Below are 18,409 nucleotides of genomic sequence, written 5' to 3' on the forward strand. Positions count from 1 at the left end.
TGTATGAGCTGAAAGTTTAGAGGGACGGCCAGGTCTTGGTAGATTTGCAGTGGTCTGATACTCCTTCCATTTAAATATTATCGCTTGCACAGTGCTCCTTGGGATGTTTAAAGCTTGGGAAATCTTTTTGTATCCAAATCCGGATTTAAACTTCTTCACAACAGTATCTCGGACCTGCCTGGTGTGTTCCTTGTTCTTCATGATGCTCTCTGCGCTTTTAACGGACCTCTGAGACTATCACAGTGCAGGTGCATTTATACGGAGACTTGATTACACACAGGTGGATTGTATTTATCATCATTAGTCATTCAGGTCAACATTGGATCATTCAGAGATCCTCACTGAACTTCTGGAGAGAGTTTGCTGCACTGAAAGTAAAGGGGCTGAATAATTTTGCACGCCCAATTTTTCATTTTTTGATTTGTTAAAAAAGTTTGAAATATCCAATAAATGTTGTTCCACTTCATGATTGTGTCCCACTTGTTGTTGATTCTTCACAAAAAAATACAGTTTTATATCTTTGTTTGAAGCCTGAAATGTGGCAAAAGGTCGCAAAGTTCAAGGGGGCCGAATACTTTCGCAAGGCACTGTAGATACTCTTATCCAGAGTGAACGCATTCAAATAACAGCTACATGATATGAGCATCAGAAGTTATTTGTGCGACCTTGTCTTTCAAGAGATGGAGAGAAATCTGTGGTAGCAGTGTTGGCTTTAATCAGACACTGTAATTTGATAGGTTGTCTGCCAGTCATTTTACCGGTAATTCTGTCTTCTCTGCACATTGCTTAATGATTATGGTAGAATCTTATGTAGAACAGAATTCGATAATCTGTCTCAGAATGTTCCTATTTCAAATATAGCACAAACAGCAGATGAGCAGCAGTCTGTGCAGTAGTACAATCAACAGCAGTCTATGCAGAAACATCAGAGCAATCCACTGCTCCAGGCTCCACGTTTCTTTTCCATCAGAGCAGTGAAGGGCCCGAGGACAGGGCTGCTATTTGAAGGGTCGCCCCGCTGCTCTTCAAAAGTCCATGGCTGTGTGGGGAAACATTTATCAGAGGCCCTCAACGCGCCCAGCCTGGCTCTGCCCTTCAGCAGGATAAATACAGTTCCTTAAACGTGATGAAGAGGGTCCCAACCTTCCCCCGCTCCCGCCACGCGCCAGCCTGCCTGATGAGAGCGTCCAGACCGATGGCATCATGGTTGTCAGAGGGATGAAGCACTGCCTCAATGCCAGGAAACGTTCCGTTGTGATGCAATCCATATCTTTAGATGTTTTTGGGAGGAATAGATGAAAGTGTGGCTGTTAGAGCAGCATGCTCCCTGTAGACCTGCTTCATGCTACCAGTGTGATCATTACGCCAGGCTGAGTGGGTAGAGAGGAGCACCGGTGTCAATGTTGATTAGCAAAATATTTTATTTAGTGTTTCTTTTAGTGTTATGAGCTGTGTGCTATTGCTATAAAGTACCTGTGTCAATTCCTCCTCAGGGTCTAAAGGGGAGGGCGAGGTGCCCCCGTCCCCAGCCTCGTCCCACCACAGCAGCACACAGGCCCCCTCCCTGACAGAGGAGAAGCGGACCCCCCAGGGCAGCCAGAACTCCCTCAACACGGTCAGCTCCGGCAGTGGCTCCACCAGTGGCATTGGCAGCGGGGGGGGCGGTGGGGGCTCGGGTAGCACCGTGGTCAACACTGCCCTGCAGCCCTACGATGTGGAGATCCGCCGCGGAGAGAACGAGGGCTTCGGATTTGTGATTGTCTCTTCTGTGTCCCGACCCGAGTCTGGCACCACCTTTGGTAACACCCGTCTTCTCTAACTTTCTGTACTTAAATATAGGTACAGTAGCACATATGCATGTACTGTATACACACACACACAAAGGTTCCTCTCAATATACAGTACAACATATCTTTTTTGTAACTAATCACTCTTTGACTACTGGGTACTGTCCCTCTACTTCTATGCAAATGAGTTTGTTAATAGCCCATATTTCTGGTGAATAGCTTTCATCCTCATTCTTCCATCTTCTAGCGAGTGGTGTTCCTCTTCTATTTTCTTTCATTTTGTCAAGCAGAGACACTGAAACCCAAAGAACTGGAATATTTATACTATCTTTCATAATTGATCACAAGTAAGAGCATGTTGCATAATATCCTGTATAATTCAGATGCTCTTACTTAAATGGCTCCGATGAGCTGATTGCAGCAGTTCGAATGATTAGTTAATAAGGGGAAGAGTGTTGTGATATTGTAAGTGGGATCATTTGTAGATGGATAGACCCTCTCCCACTGTCCTCCCGCTCTGCTTGTCCCTCAGCATGCCCCGTTGTCTGCTCTGGTGTCTTTCACTGTGGTGTGTATTCTGCCTGTAACTGCAACAGAGAGATCTCGCTGCCACGCTCCGTACCTACCTGACCAGTCCTCAGGGTGTCTCTCTGGGTTGGGTGTGCTGAAACACTGCTTAACGTAACTCTCGCTGGGCGTCAAACGATCAGGCAAAGCACATCTTCATGTACTGAAGTGGAAGGCGTTGGCAAGTTTGTACCATTTTGTTTATCTTCCAGGCTTCATATCAAAGAGGAGCACATTGGTTATTGATCAATAGTGTAGAGACATTACATTTGATCTGTATGGATCCCAATTACTCTGACACCGATATATCTATCCATCATCTCTTAGCTCGTTAAACCAACAGATCCTTCTACGGTGAAACCAACAAAGCTTCTAGTTTGTTCAGAACTCAATGAGTTGAGCTCCACAGATTTGTTCTTGACTGGAGTTACTGACAGCAGAGGGAGGAAACAGACTTGATTTAGTCTTTATAGTTCCATGAATGAAGAAGAGGAAGAGAGATGGAGAGGGATGGAGATGGAGATATGTGTTATATTTCTCTGTAATGATTGAGAGGCATTCTCTAGTAGGGTAGAAGCCTTTGTGCCGCTGAGGATTGTGGGTAGGAGAAGACCCGAGGGCCCTTGGCAGAGAAGTTGTCTGTGTTGTCTGTACGTTTGTAATCTAGGCTGCAGCTGCAGGTGTCTGTCTCATCAGAGCTGAAGGTTGACATAGTTTCCTCATTATTAGGTTTCAGCTGTACAAGGGATGTCAGGAGAGATTCACTAATGCAAATAGAAGACCGTGTCCTTTGGAGCAGCACTAGTACATACTGTTGACAGAGAGAGATGGTCAGTGACACTGAGTATTTAGTATGGAGTCCTAATTCATTTGAATGCAGTACATATAGACTATGTAAAGGCATTTTTCATTCAACATTCCCTCTCACTTGACCAATGCTTTCCACTTCTCACGGGAGATTCAGGCACAGTCTGTTGGCACTTGGCCTCGTGGCTTTGGTGAATTAACCCTTAACCTTCTGTCTTCCTTTCTCTCTCTTCTCCTCTTCTTCCTCTGTCCCTATTTCTTCTTATTCTCTCTCTCTCTCTTTTCAAACAATACCCCCACCACAAACAATGTCACATCACACACACTATGAATCACACAAACGCAAAAAGCTGGAAATGCATGTGTGGCCATGCCCCACAAAATAGGTCGTATTATTGAGGGGAGCCCTGCGGACCGCTGTGGGAAGCTGAAGGTGGGAGACCGTATCCTGGCCGTCAACGGCTGCTCCATCACCAACAAGTCCCACTCGGACATCGTCAACCTGATCAAGGAGGCCGGGAACACCGTCACGCTGCGGATCATTCCTGGAGACGGTAAGACAGAACCCTGTTTCTGGAGAGCCGGTATGTTTTCTTTTCAACCCTAATCTAGTACAACTAGTTGTACTAATTAGCTGGTTGGTTATAATTGGGGTTGGGGTGACAATCTACAGGAGGGTTACAGTAGCTCTCCAGGAACAGGGTTGGGCAGATCTAGACCTAAGACTGTAGATTTCAGCAGCTGGGATCAACCTGCGTCATAGGAATACTTGTGCATTGCATCAGTTATGTCAACTTTTATTGTATTGGAATGTACAGTATACACCTTTTGCTAGAAGAAAGCCTATCTCAGTACATCACCGTCACAGCGTTTTTACATTTCCAGTGTTCTAGTTAGTCTGATCAACCCCGCGATGTAGACAGAGCTGCTTCTCTTGGATGGGAGGGAACTTTCTAGTGCAGTCGTGCATTTCACATTCTCCTGAAACATTCTAGAGTAATTCAGCTGTCAGAGGCTGTAACGGTGTGTGCGTTTGCGTCTTTCTTGGGGCAAAGAGCTCTTGTTACACTGCACTGACAGATCACCCTGGCATGCTGTTTGATTAAGTGAGAGATGCAGGGAGAACGCCAGTGTAAACACTAGTCTTTGTCAACCTGCATGTTGGCGAAATTGTCCATGTTGCTGCTGTTTGGACTGTTTTTACGGTTGAAAGCCTTTTTCTGAAGAGACATGATTATACTGAGCCACAATTGTTTTGAGAAAGTGAGAAAGGCTGGGAAGGGGGTGGGGAGGGAGGAAGAGAAAGCGCAATGGAAAGAGGAAAGTGGGAGAGAAGGAGTACGGGATGAGAGATGCAGAGATTGAGGGAGGAAAAGAGAGGGAGGGAGTGTGTCAGGATGGAACCTCAGCTGCAGGCAGTTGACACCAGGGGTTGGAACCAAAATTATTTATCAATCGTTTCGTTCTGAACCGAACCACATATTTTGTTGTTCTGTTCCACTGTTCTGACCAGAAAAATAAAGTTCTGAACCAGTTCAACCCCAAAAAAGTACTGGTTTACATCGTTCCTTTTTTATCCTGTGATATCAACAGTTTACACTGAGCTCATTAAATGACTTTACCAATCAGTGTGGATAGATCAGGTAAGCTAGTTGTTTGCATGAGTAATGGACAGACAAGTGTAGCCTATGGCACAAGATGTGACTGAAATTGTACGGGTGGGGAGAGAGCGAGAGAGGGTTGAGGAGCAGGAATCAATCGCTGGGCATCTTGTTATGACATGCATTATCTGAATTAGATCCACAGAATTATACCTAGGAGCGGCTTCCATGAAGGAGCTTCGAGAATCCTTTGAGCTAGCTAACTAACAAGCTTGAGCTAGTAAGTGAACACGCTTGTGTGTGCAGAGCAGCATCAGAAATAAAAACACGTTTGACCTTTTTTGTAGTTAATAAATCCAATGTTAAACTTGATAACTAGGCCTATAGTATCCTAAACAAGCATTGAAAAAGTGATTCCATTCTTCTGTAGCTAATAAAAAATAGTTCCCTATCTAACACTTCTAACATCAGAACAGTAGCTTCAGAGAGGGGAAGGGCAGGTAGCCTACACACGTGCATACACACTGGCAAAGATTTTCAGCTTGCAGGTAGACTCTGGAATATGTTTTTGAGTGGCAGAGTTAAGGCTTTGCATAGTTGCATTGTTGCCTATTTTTGTGGGATAGTTGCCTTTTTTTGTGGGACTAGAAAAAATGACCTCAGCTCGGCCTCCACCTTGATTGGCTGGTCAGCCCAATGTCTCCTGGGTCGTGGGTAGAATGGAGAGTTAAGCCAATGGGATCCAAGAGGACTAGTGTGGGAGTGATGGATATATGAAACTGGAGTTGAGCACAGCCGGTGGGGCTGGGATTAGTCTAGGGGTAGTTTTTAGAAACAAATGAGGGGGGTGTTTGGAATGAGGAGAAGGTGGTGCGGTTATTATGTGTTTATTTAAGTGTTACGGTCAAGCATGGGTCATTGATTACACAAATGATGCCATATGATGTGATTAGATGAAAGCCATGAGTATAGCACTTCCTCCAGTCCAGGCTTCCGTATATCCCTGTTTGAATAAATTCTAGATAGAAAATGTAATGGCCCTGCTACTCTATAGCTATCGGTGTTCCGGCATCAGCCAACCGTCAGCCGCTGAGGAAATGCTTCCTTTGAAATCAATGAAAGCTGTTTCACTGCCCGTGTTGCGCTCGGGTTGCGTCACTTCCAATGGCAGCGTCCATGCTCAAGAATCGGCGAGATTCAATTCTTGATGGCTGTCGCGGTCGTGCGCTCTATCTTGTGAATAGAAATAATGAGAAATAAAGTTCATTTTGGTTGCATATGGCCTCGACTATACACAACTGGTTATTTCACGAAGATTTATGAAGTCAAGAAGCTACTACTGCTAGCTAGCTACATTAAATAGCTAGGTTCACAATGTAAACAAAAGCAACTTGTGTAATTAGAGGATCATTAAGTAAAACGACTAGCAGCAATTTAATGAGTACTGGACCAAAGCTATTGGACTTACGCATAAGGAATGAATATGGTACTGTACAGTAGGGGAAAATAGAATGAAGACGCTCTCAAAACTACACGCTCTGTGTAGCAGGTAGAACGTCACATTTACACAACGCAGAATGGCTTATGAAGGGTAGTGCAGCTGCTCTTGGTACATTTTTCTCCCTTTGTATTTTGCATGGTTCAGTCTTCGGGCGCCTGACTCTCCTGCTCTCTTTCTCTCTCCTTCTCGCTCCCTCTCTCTCTCTCATCAGAGTCCTCTAATGCATCACTGCTGACCAACGCTGAGAAGATCGCCACTATAACAACTACTCACACAGCCCAACAACAGGCTACACCTGACCCCAGGTGAGAGGGATTATGTGATACATGTTACGCAATTAGGTCCTACATACATGTATGCCTATTAGCAAAGATTTTTAATATTTTGTCATCTTTCTCATTCCAGAAACAACACTAAACCAAAACAGGAGTCCTCTTTTGAGTTCAAATCCCCCCAGGCCCCTCCTCCCCCAACAACACAACCTCCAGCCCAGGTAAGGATCTGTCCAGCATTGCCAAGGCCCACCTGTCTCCAACTGGCAAGCCTGCAGGCCGAATTTGTATTATTATTATTTTTAATTCGACATGCGACTGTAAAAACACCAGTAAATCATGATTTTAACCTTCTTGCGGTCAATTTGCAGTCTACAAATTATTACAAATTATTCAATTTTCAGTCTACTTATGTTCCAGCCCCCCGACCATCCCCTCAAGTACAAAATCGGCCTGTGGCTGAATCTAGATGACGATCCCTGCCCTACAGCAATGTGTTCCCTCTTAAGTGTTTGTCACACTAGGGAGATGCTTTATTCTGATATGATATTGATTAGTTCCTGAACAGAGCGGGGAGGGAGGGTGTTGAGTCTGTGTCCTTGGCAGTGCCCTTGTAGTGTCTGTGGCTCTGTGTGCCCTCTCTGCCTGCCTCAAACCACCCCATAGTCCAATCCATCTATTATTAATTTCACCCACCACCACTCTCGAAGTCCGATCAAATAGGTGTGACTTTCCTTAAGGTGGCATTCGTCCCCACACTGAAATACGACCCATCCGCAGACAGACGCACACTGGCAAGTCTAGCCACCGCTGAATCACCAGTCTGACATTGCCGTGTGTATGTGTGTGTTTTTTCCTCAGGATGCTGGCTTCTACTCGGTGGACCTGGAGAGAGAGAACAAAGGTTTTGGGTTCAGCCTGAGAGGAGGTCATGAGTACAACATGGACCTGTATGTGCTGAGATTAGCCGAGGATGGAGCAGCTGTACGCAATGGCAAGATGAAGGTATGTATGACCCCCATAGAAATCTAAAGTTGATGCATCATATTTATTCCACTCATATATAGTTTACCATTCCCCTGAGTCCTACATGGTTAATTGATTTCCTTTATTATTTGTGAGTATGTGATGTATGTAAATAACATTGAATGTTAGCAAGGGCATCTGTCAGGGAGGTGTGTGTGTCACTGTTCTGAGCAGGGCTTGTTAGATGAGGTATGAATAGGTTCTGTGAGGCGGAGAGAGGTGTCAGTAGGAGACCCATTTCTGTACAAGTGGAATTCCCCCGACGGAGAGAACACTGACAGATAACTTGAGGCGCAGAGGGAAGAAAAGAGAATTAGAACAGCATTCTCCCTCTTTCTGTCTCTGCCTGCATGAGGCAAACCTACAGTTCTTTGACACAATTTATTTTCCTTTTGTACCATTGTGGATTTATAGAAAGTATGCCTTCACAGCAGTCAGAGTAGTTGTTCTTTACATTTTAACTATACTCTAACCTTTCTCCCTCTGGCACATCTTATGTTCCCCACTGTCGCCTTTTTCATACGTTTTGTTCCCTCCTGCCTTTTTTCCTCCCCTGTTCACCCCCTCTGCCCTTCTCTCCTCCTCCCCTTGTCCCTTTCCTCCCCTGTTCATCCCCTCTGCCCTTCTCTCCTCCTCCCCTTGTCCCTTTCCTCCCCTGTTCACCCCCTCTGCCCTTCTCTCCTCCTCCCCTTGTCCCTTTCCTCCCCTGTTCACCCCCTCTGCCCTTCTCTCCTCCTCCCCTTGTCCCTTTCCTCCCCTGTTCACCCCTCTGCCCTTTTCTCCTCCTCCCCTTGTCCCTTTCCTCCCCTGTTCACCCCCTCTGCCCTTCTCTCCTCCTCCCCTTGTCCCTTTCCTCCCCTGTTCACCCCCTCTGCCCTTCTCTCCTCCTCCCCTTGTCCCTTTCCTCCCCTGTTCACCCCCTCTGCCCTTCTCTCCTCCTCCCCTTGTCCCTTTCCTCCCCTGTTCACCCCCTCTGCCCTTCTCTCCTCCTCTTGTCCCTTTCCTCCCGATCCTCACCCCTCTGTCCTTAACACTCTGTCCCCATCTTTGTCTCACCCCACTACCTTCCACTCTTCTCCTCTCCCTCTTCCAACGTCTCCCTCTCTCCTTCAGGTGGGAGATGAGATCTTGGAGATAAATGGTGAGAGCACCAAGGGCATGAAGCACGCCCGCGCCATCGAACTGATTAAAAACGGCGGTCGCCGCGCCCGCCTAGTTCTCAAACGGGGCGACGGCTCGGTGCCTGAATATGGTGGGTCAATCTACGAAAACATTCCCTTTTCCCCCGTCTTCACCCCCTGAGCGCACACACACACTCCCCGTGGGGGAGGGGCGGGTTAGGTATACGAGAGGACGCCTGTCTCCTCTCCTGTCCTGCTATGTCCTGTGCTGTGCTCTGGGCCTTCCACTGACTTCCACTGTCCACTGGGTGTGTCTGGTTTTGCTCCCTTCGGGTCTGGGTCAACCGCTGTCACCTTTTAACCTTCTGCTGTGTGTCACTGAGCGGGGCTCGGCTTGGGGAGCAGGGCTTTCTGGGACGCCCCAAGGATGATAGCTGTATTTGTAACCCCTTGGGAAAAAGAGGGTCACATGGAAAGAAAGAAAAAACAATGAAGGAACTTTGAGGAGAGAAAAAAAATCTAAAAAGATGAGTGTTTCTAAATGTGGATATACAGTATGTTTATTGAGTCCTTGCTGAAGTATATTTTTAGTGTAATAAAAGAAAAATAACTTGATCTATTACATCCCGTGTTAAACTGGGAAATGCTCTCTGGTTTGGATTGCATCTCCAAGCTTTAATACGGCGTAATGGACATATTTATGGTATTTATTGAAGGTGAATGTAAGCTACTGAGTTTAGGACTTCAGTCGAGACTGTCTTGAAATGAGAGCATTCTAATACTTTCTACCATTTCATCGGGAAATTCACATTACTTTGTTTGACATATTCACAAATCCATGGATTTATTCTCACCTACTGTGTAACTGTCATTGGAAAACTGTGATTCTGGAGACTCCGCTCATTCCTGACAATTCAACTCAATTCAGCTCCACCTCTACAGACATTTTTGTAACTAAAAAAAGAAACATTTTTACAAGTATTTTTGTTCATGTACAGAGCCATGAATCGACCCACATATTCATCTCGAAAGTATATTGCTGCATGAAGTTGTCGAAGTTTAAATCCAAATGTTTATTTTATTTTTGTCCATTTTCCATAATATTTATGGTATATTTCATTTTAATTGTATTGATCTGTTAATTGATAGTCACAATTCATCTTATAGCATTTTTGATTTTGGAAAATGTTGTCCTTTTATTCATGTATTTTGTTGCTCTGAGAATATGCTGTCTTTCCTGCACCAATAAGACATCTCTGTGAGGTTGTATATTATACCTATTTTTTTGTACTTTTAGTTTCCACTCTTTGTCACTTATTTTCTGTTGGCAATGTAAACGGCTTCATACTGTGTCGTGTGTGCATCTCGCTGTCACTATGGGGTTTGTGTGTGTGTGTGTGCTCGGTTCCAGAACTTTTCACTCAAGGATGGGGTTATTTCCTGGACTGTCTCTTTCTCTGAATGATTAAATGTTCAAATAAACACCTTTTCCATTGAAAAATAAACTGTCTAATGTTTTAGTAATCTAAACCCTTTCTCTTTTTCTCTTTTTTTATCTACCTTTCCTTTTGTTTCGCTGGGCTCTTCCTTCCTTCAGAGATGGTTGCTCCCCATCTCACCGCATGTATGAGATCCTCTAATGACAAGCTGGGAGATCCTAGTTCCTACCAAAATCAGACCATGGTTTGTAGCTGTCCTCTCCATCTCTCTCCTCCGGTCTCGCTCTCTCTCTTTCTCTCTCTCTCTCTCGCTGTGGCCTCAACTCACCCGTACCGTGCCTCTGCTCTCCATGCATAAGAATCCATTCACCCAGAATGCATTGCCAATACCGCCGCCGCTGTTGTCATGCTGACCAGTAGGAATGGATTCATACATCCCACCTTTCTCATTCAACCTCTGGGCCATGGCGTGTTCACTGCTGACATGGCGTGTTCACTGCTGACATGGCGTGTTCACTGCTGACATGGCGTGTTCACTGCTAACATGGCGTCTCCAACGCATCTGTTTGATTCATGTCACATTGGTTTGGTGATAGTGGTTGTGGGATATTGGTAAAGTTGTTGTCTTTTCTAGACATTTACTCAACCAATCAATCCCTCCTCTACTGCTGTTTCTCTCTTCTCTTCAAGCTATTTACTATTTAGTTGTCTAGTTAGTATCTGTGGTTAGTCCTTTAATGACCGTAGCATTGGAGATAAAACTAGATCCAAGTAGAGTTACTAAGACTTTTAGAAGCTGTCTTGTGACGCTTTGATTACCCTCCATGTGGTTTATTCAAAGATCGGGTGAGGTGGTTAGAGTTCGGTAAGAACCAATAGCACCGCAGTCACGTAATGACGATCAATAGTCTCTTATCTCCTTGATTAGTCCCTAAAACCATTCCGTACACCTCCTTTATCCAGGGTGCTGAGCCAACTCCCTGCATTCTTTATGGAGTCCAATCTGTGAAACTAATTTACAACCACAATGTTGTTTCCGAAACCAATCACGCTCATACATTATTTACATCATTACTCAATTCAAAAACTCATCTTGGTTTTGTTAGCTGCATTAAATATTGATCTCACATCGAAGGCATCGCCTGAGCATGAACGAGTGATGTCTAACTATCTCAATCAGCATCAACACCATGCAGCACGCAGCATTTTAACCAACCGTTGGTCCCCTTCAGCTCATTTAAGCCGGACTGTTTCACCAGTCCTCGCATAGTACGTTGCTGCTTTTGGCTCATACATAGCAATACTAATAACTCACCATCAGCTGTGGCTGTGCATCCAAATGGAGAATTGATGTAGCCGTGTTTGTTTGCTGACATTAACATTAGAATTGGCAGTGTTACAAATAATGTTAGCAGCCTGGTTATTGGTCACAATAGTTGATCTAGTCTAGTCAGGAGGGAGTCTGTGAGAGCAATGTGTTTCATCCAGCAACCTGTGTTGTATGTCATGTTCTATTCCAGACCCCAGCATCGACGGTGCCGGCACAGCCGCAGGGGTACAAAACGCTTCGGAAGTGAGCACCCTGCCCTACAACAACGCACCATCGGACACGAACGCACCAGTCCCTCACAAACCATCACGGAGCAAGAACAAGAAGGGCCACCACCATTCCAAACACCGATCCCCGGAAAAGAAGAGCCAGGGAGGGGCGTCTGGGGAGACAAGGGCCTCCAAGCAGTCCAAGAAAAAAGTTGACAAGAGCCAGAGGTCTGGCGGGGATACGCACGGCACTCACCACCGAGGACACCACTCCCCGAATAAGGGCCGTAGCCGGGCCCGCAGCGCAGAGAACACCCTAGACACTAGACACAGCCAAGGGCACCACAACACCCACCGCTCTCCCTACAGGTCCACTCACCGCAATCGGTCCCCCTATGGCCACCGGTCCCCCTACCGCTCCCCCACCGCTCACACCACCACTCCCCCACCCGCTACCGCCGTACCCAATCCTCAGACCCCTACCGGCAGCCCTCCCTAGACAGACAGCGACACAGAGAGCCAGAGAGGCCCAACGGGGAGAAGGCACCAGTGCTGAGGAAGCCTCCTGGCCCTGTGCCCAGCCCCTTCCTGGATGAGAGCCTCCTACAGGAGCCCCCAGCCCTGGACCGGCACAACAGGGAGGTCACGCGACTGAGGGAGTCCAGAGAGGAGCACCTGTTTGGGGAGGACAGCCTTCTGCTGAGGGCCTCCAACCTGGAGCGTGACTACAGAGAAGACAGCCTGTTATCTGCTGCTGCCTGTGGCCAGAGAGGGGAGATCCTTCCCAGGGTCCACACCCCTGAGTCAGACAGCGCCTACAAGAGGTACAGCTCACTGCTGAGGGGCCGCTCGCCTGAGAGGGTGGAGAGAGAGCCGCGCTCCCCAGACCCCCACCATAGAGCCCGTAGCCTGGGCCGAGACATTTCACCTGTCAGAAGCTTCAGAGAACCGGAGGAGGAGGAAGCGGCAGCACCCAGACTGAAGGAGTATTACAGCACACTTAAGTCTAATGCCAGCCGTGCTTCCAAAGCTCTCCCGGAGCCCAAGCGGAAGGCCCATAAAGATGGCACCAAAGACCTGAGCATCTGATGGGTCATCTGCTGTAACACAACCAGCCTCCCTTCCAACTCCCCACAGCAACACAGTTCCCCCTCACCACTCAGCTCTACTCTTCACACAGCAGAACACACCTGGACCTTGGATGAACCAAATGTATTGATTATATGACATTCCTGCTTTCCTACTAGACAGTGATTCCAAAACCTATCAACTTTTTCTGTTTGTTGGATTTTTTGGGGGGTCGTTAGTTGGTTAAGCATTGTATATTTATCAGAATTTTGCAGAAAATGTAAAACCGAAAAAAACAATGATGTGCCTAACAGTTATTTTAATGAGTGTATTTTTCTTTTGTCTTTGTTTGATATGAGATGAGTGTTTTCTCAGCCGAAAGTGGTATGTACTTTTCCACTGAGCCCAAGGAGGTAGGCATTACACAGCCCCAGTGACTAGTGCCACTGACACAGATGCTGTGCATGTCTTTACGGTTTCAATGTCTTCTCTTTTCTTTCTCTCCCCCAGTGCCACTGTTTTTAGACATTTGACCAGACTATAGCACAAGCCTGCATTTGTTTGTATATTTTTGGACAGTGTGCAGTATGTGTAAATTCAGAGGTGATCATTTTAAACAAATGAAGGGGAGAATAAAGTTGAACTATGATGATGTTAAAATTAAAATAATATATCAAACATATCTTCTGTTTTTGGTATTATTGTATTAGAATGAATCAGTGGAAATGTGGAACATTTAGATGCGAATCTTGCGTCTTATTACTACATCAAGACTTTACCAATATGTAATGTGGCCGATATCCCAAGAGATGACAAAATGGTAGAGTAGTAATATAATACTTCAAAACAAAGTAAAGCGTTGTTATTTTGGATCTGTCTGTTTTATAAACCAGTGTGGTTCTTTGCTCTCTGTTCTTCAAATGAGAGAGGAAGAAAGCTGTGTCCTCAGATGTCAAGACGATGACAGGAGCCAGTGGATGGGGACACCAAGGTCATGTTCTCATACTCCCAGACCACAGACAGAAAGTGATGCAGACAGAGGCCACTCTGAGGTTTTCCTTTAATGAACCTATCAGCTGTCAGCTTCAGGGCGGGCAGGTTGACGATGGAATGAGGTTAGATAGAACTTATTGAAAACGTGTACATGGCCTGGTGCATAAAGTTGTCTCATAATGAAAACGTCTATTTTGAAGATGTGCTTAGATAAGCCTTAGAATATTGGCTGAATTGCAAATAATTTCAGTCAATTATCATTTTACTTGTTAATAACTAGGCTTAATCTGGGTCAGTTTCTTATAATAACCTGTAAAAAATAGTGTCACTTTGATGCTTAAAAAGCACATCTATGTACCATGACAGTATTCAATCAGATAATTGCACCCACACAACCTCTGTCATTAATCACTATTAATACAATCTTTTTTGCCAATTTGTGCATATTTGGATATTTAGAGTTCATATAATATTCACAACATTGTTTAAATTTAAGGATATTCAATTGCCTGCTTAGCCTGAAGGCACTTAGAGATTTGGTTACGGAAATATTATAATGAGTGTGTAGTGAATTTGTGATGAAACGATCACATTTTTCAGAGGCCTCCAGCTAGTCCTGTAAACGTGTTTAATGGGACACACATTCACACCGGTGGGCTCCAGATAGAATGTCCAACTGTTGAAGTTGAGTTGTGGAATGTCTCTGTGCGGACAACAGTTTTCTCTAATATTAATGATGTCATCAGTGTGGAAGTTCCTGCAGCTTCTGAAGGTCTCCTCTCATTAGTAAATAGGGCTTTACTGCATGTTAACACCACTGATCAATGTTTAAAGATTCAATTCATGTTTTTGTCAAGCCAAATATAACGATCTGTCTAGGTTGATGCTGACATGATGAGTCGACCAACCAAAACATGGTACTTTACTGTTTCCCATTTATACAAAAATGGAAATAAAATCTTGATAAACGGGGCCTAACAAATCAAACTGTATTTGTCACATGCGTCGAATACAAGTGTAGACCTTACCGTGAAATGCTTACTTACAAGCCCTTAGCCAACCACGTAGTTCGAGAAGAGTTAAGAAAAAAATAATACAAATTAACACAATACATTAACAAGAACGAGGCTACAGTTGAAGTCAGAAGTTTACATACACTTAGATTGGAGTCATTAAAACTCGTTTTTCAACCACTCTACAAATTTCTTGTTAACAAACTGTCGTTTTGGCAAGTCGGTTAGGACATCTACTTTGTGCATGACACAAGTCATTTTTCCAACAATTGTTTACAGACAGATTATTTCACTTATAATGAACTTTGTCACAATTCCAGTGGGTCAGAAGATTACATACACTAAGTTGACTGTGCCTTTAAACAGCTTGGAAAATGACAGAAAATTATGTCATGGCTTTAGAAGCTTCTGATAGGCTAATTGACATAATTTGAGTCAATTGGAGGTGTACCTGTGGATGTATTTCAAGGCCTACCCTCAAACTCAGTGCCTCTTTGCTTGACATCATGGGAAAATCAAAAGAAATCAGCCAAGAACTCAGAAAAAAAATTGTAGACCTCCACAAGTCTGGTTCATTCATGGGAGCAATTTCCAAATGCCTGAAGGTACCACGTTCATCTGTACAAACAATAGTACGCAAGTACAAACACCATGGGACCACGCAGCCGTCATACCGCTCAAGAAGGAGACGCGTTCAGTCTCCTAGAGATGAACGTACTTTGGTACAAAGTGCAAATCAATCCCAGAATAACCGCTAAGGACCTTGTGAAGATGCTGGAGGAAACGGCTACAAAAGTATCTATATCCACAGTAAAACGAGTTCTATATCGGCATAACCTGAAAGGCTGCTCAGCAAGGAAGAAGCCACTACTCCAGAACCGCCATAAAAAAGCCAGACCGGTTTGCAACTGCACATGGGGACAAAGATCATACTTTTTGGAGAAATGTCCTCTGGTCTGATGAAACAAAAATAGAACTGTTTGGCCATAATGACCATTGTTATGTTTGGAGGAAAAAGGGGGATGCTTGCAAGCCGAAGAACACCATCCCAACAGTGAAGCATGGAGGTGGCAGCATCATGTTGTGGGAGTGCTTTGTTGCAGGACGGACTGGTGCACTTCACAAAATAGATGGCATCATGAGGCTGGAAAATTAGGTGGATATATTGATGCAACATTTCAAGACATCAGCCAGGAAAATCTTGGTTGCAAATGGGTCTTCTAAATGGACAATGACCCCAAGCATGCTTCCAAAGTTGTGGCAAAATGGCTTAAGGACAACAAAGTCAAGGTATTGGAGTGGCCATCCCAATGCCCTGACTTCAATCATATAGAACATTTGTGGGCAGAACTGAAAAGGTGTGTGCCGAGCAAGGAGGCCTACAAACCTGACTCCGTTACACCAGCTCTGTCAGGAGGAATGGGCCAAAATTCACCCAACTTATTGTGGTAAGCTTGTGGAAGGCTACCTGAAACGTTTAACCCAAGTTCAACAGTTTAAAGGCAATGCTACCAAATACTAATTGAGTGTATGTAAACTTCTGACCCACTGGGAATGTGATGAAAGAAATAAAAGCTGAAATAAATCATTCTCTCTACTATTATTCTGACATTTCACATTCTTAAAATAAAATGGTGATCCTACCTGACCTAAGACAGGGATTTGTTTACTAGGGTTAAATGTCAGGAATTGTGAAAAACTGAGTTTAAATGTATTTGGCTAAGGTGTATGTAAACGTTCGACTTCAACTTTGTATACAGGTGGTACCGGTATCGAGTCCATGTGCGGGAGTACAGGTTAGTCACTACGCATTAATGAACATGGATATAAAATCTAAATCGATTTCATTCTACATACAGGTTTTGTTTCCGAATTTATCATTTTCTGTGTTAATGTAATTTTTTACAATTAACAAAATGTCAAATATTTCTCCCAGCTATATATTACAATGATTCATAATGTCAGGTAGCACATTGAGGTCAATGTGAGTTTTTTTAGCCAGCTGAAATGAATAGAGACACAAGGATGCCTACAGCACATGAGCAATTCTTCCAATTAACAGTGAAGGAGCAATTCTTCCCATAGCAGAAAGGAAGAGGCAAAGCAAGAGGGTTTATTTTGCCATAAATCTATCCACTTAAAGCATGTGATGAGTTTTTGTATGGGGGGGCAATGAGAGAGCTGAATTTAGTTGAGAAAATGAATTGCTATTTTGATACGTGACGCTTTGATATAAAATAACATTTGTAATGCTTAGGATGTTGCTAGTGTACTGATATAAATGTGATGCACGTGACATCCCAGCAACTTTGTGAAAAGAGTTGTCCCTGTTGAAACTTGAGACAGTCTATGCATAGCTTCTCACTCTATTGAATACAGTCAGTCGGTTGATGTCAACAAACCTCATCAATATTCAAAATAGTGTTCAAATAACGGGGTGTATCCACCAATCCAAAGAAAGGAGTAGGTGGGAGCTTGCAAGCCCACCATTCTGCTCTGTGGACAATGAATCCCATTGTTAGAGCGGGCACATAAGCATCTTGTCTTTATATCCAGTATCTATGTTCATATGGTGAAGGAGCAATTCTTCCCATAGCCAGTGAAGGGGAATCAGGACCTAAATAATGGATCCAATCCAGTCTCCAGCGCCACAACACTCTTCCCTCTCTCACTCCCTGAGCCTTCATCAAATATAGAATCAGAGCAATGAATGGGGACAATTCATCATGGATGAGGAAGAGGAGGAAATGAAATCTGTAATAACGACACCGCAGCAACAGCCCAGAATCAGATTCAGGGCTCCAGCTCGGGGGCTCAGTGACCTTACCGCCTCTCTCTCTATCCTGTCGCCATGGAAACACACGGATGGTTCCGTCCTGTCAACCTGACTGGAGCAAAGATGACAGCCATGTTCTGTTTAAGGCAGACATGCAGGCATTTTTTGGACAAAATAATTCAGTAGATTTTTGGCCAAGTGTAGGCCTGTGGGTGTGTGTGTTAAATTTAGATTTGATTTGACTGTGTGTGTGTGTGTTACTTTCATGCCAATAGTCATTTGTAACATGTTACACCGGTAAGTCTGCAGGCAAGGGGAAATGTCAAAGGGATAGACAAATTGTTGCCTTGTCATGTTAATGCCTTGAATATTTCTACATTACTGTCCTGTCTTCATCTAAATTCTTCTTCAGATCTGATACCTTTGCACTTGACCCCCAAAAAACATCTGGGTCAGATGGTTTAGACCCTTTCTTCTTTTAAGGTTGCTGCCCCTATCATTGCCAAGCCCATGTCCAAACTTTTTAACCTGTCTCTCCTTTCTGGGGGGGTTCCAATTGCTTGGAAGGCAGCCACGGTTGGTCCTCTATTTAAAGGGGGAGATCAAGCTGATCCTAACTGTAATAGGCCTATTTCTGTCTTGCCCTGTTTATCAAAAGTGTTGGAAAAACGTGTAAATAATCAACTGACTAGCTTTCTTGATGTCTATAGTATTTTCTTGGGTATGCAATCGGGTTTCCGCTCAGGTTATGGATGTGTAACTGCAACCTTAACGGTCCTCAATGATGTCACCATTGCCCTTGATTCTCAGCAATATTGTGCTGCTATTTTTATTGACTTGGCCAAAGCTTTTGATACAGTAGACCATTCCATTATTGTGGGCCTGCTAAGGAGTATTGG

The 18,409-nt window shown here is 44.4% G+C and overlaps 1 protein-coding gene across 9 annotated transcripts in view; it reads left to right on the forward strand.

The window, feature by feature from the left end:
- The window catches only part of magi1b (membrane associated guanylate kinase, WW and PDZ domain containing 1b), a 195,313-nt gene extending 181,903 nt beyond the window's left edge, over positions 1-13,410 (forward strand). For 7 of the 9 annotated variants that reach the window (XM_042324339.1, XM_042324338.1, XM_042324340.1 and 4 more), the window contains 7 exons: positions 1,494-1,799; positions 3,512-3,715; positions 6,475-6,568; positions 6,669-6,756; positions 7,397-7,540; positions 8,675-8,813; positions 11,642-13,410. In XM_042324339.1, coding sequence (XP_042180273.1) covers positions 1,494-1,799; positions 3,512-3,715; positions 6,475-6,568; positions 6,669-6,756; positions 7,397-7,540; positions 8,675-8,813; positions 11,642-12,159 — 1,493 coding nt within the window. In that variant the 3' untranslated portion in view covers positions 12,160-13,410. Of the gene's footprint in view, positions 1-1,493; positions 1,800-3,511; positions 3,716-6,474; positions 6,569-6,668; positions 6,757-7,396; positions 7,541-8,674; positions 8,814-10,279; positions 10,366-11,641 lie in introns of all 9 variants that reach the window. The other 2 variants (XM_042324346.1, XM_042324342.1) reach the window with 2 other exon arrangements.
- Positions 13,411-18,409: the final 4,999 nt, after the last annotated feature.

Source organism: Oncorhynchus tshawytscha, linkage group LG07 (assembly GCF_018296145.1).
Source record: "Oncorhynchus tshawytscha isolate Ot180627B linkage group LG07, Otsh_v2.0, whole genome shotgun sequence".
Lineage (NCBI taxonomy): Eukaryota > Metazoa > Chordata > Actinopteri > Salmoniformes > Salmonidae > Oncorhynchus > Oncorhynchus tshawytscha.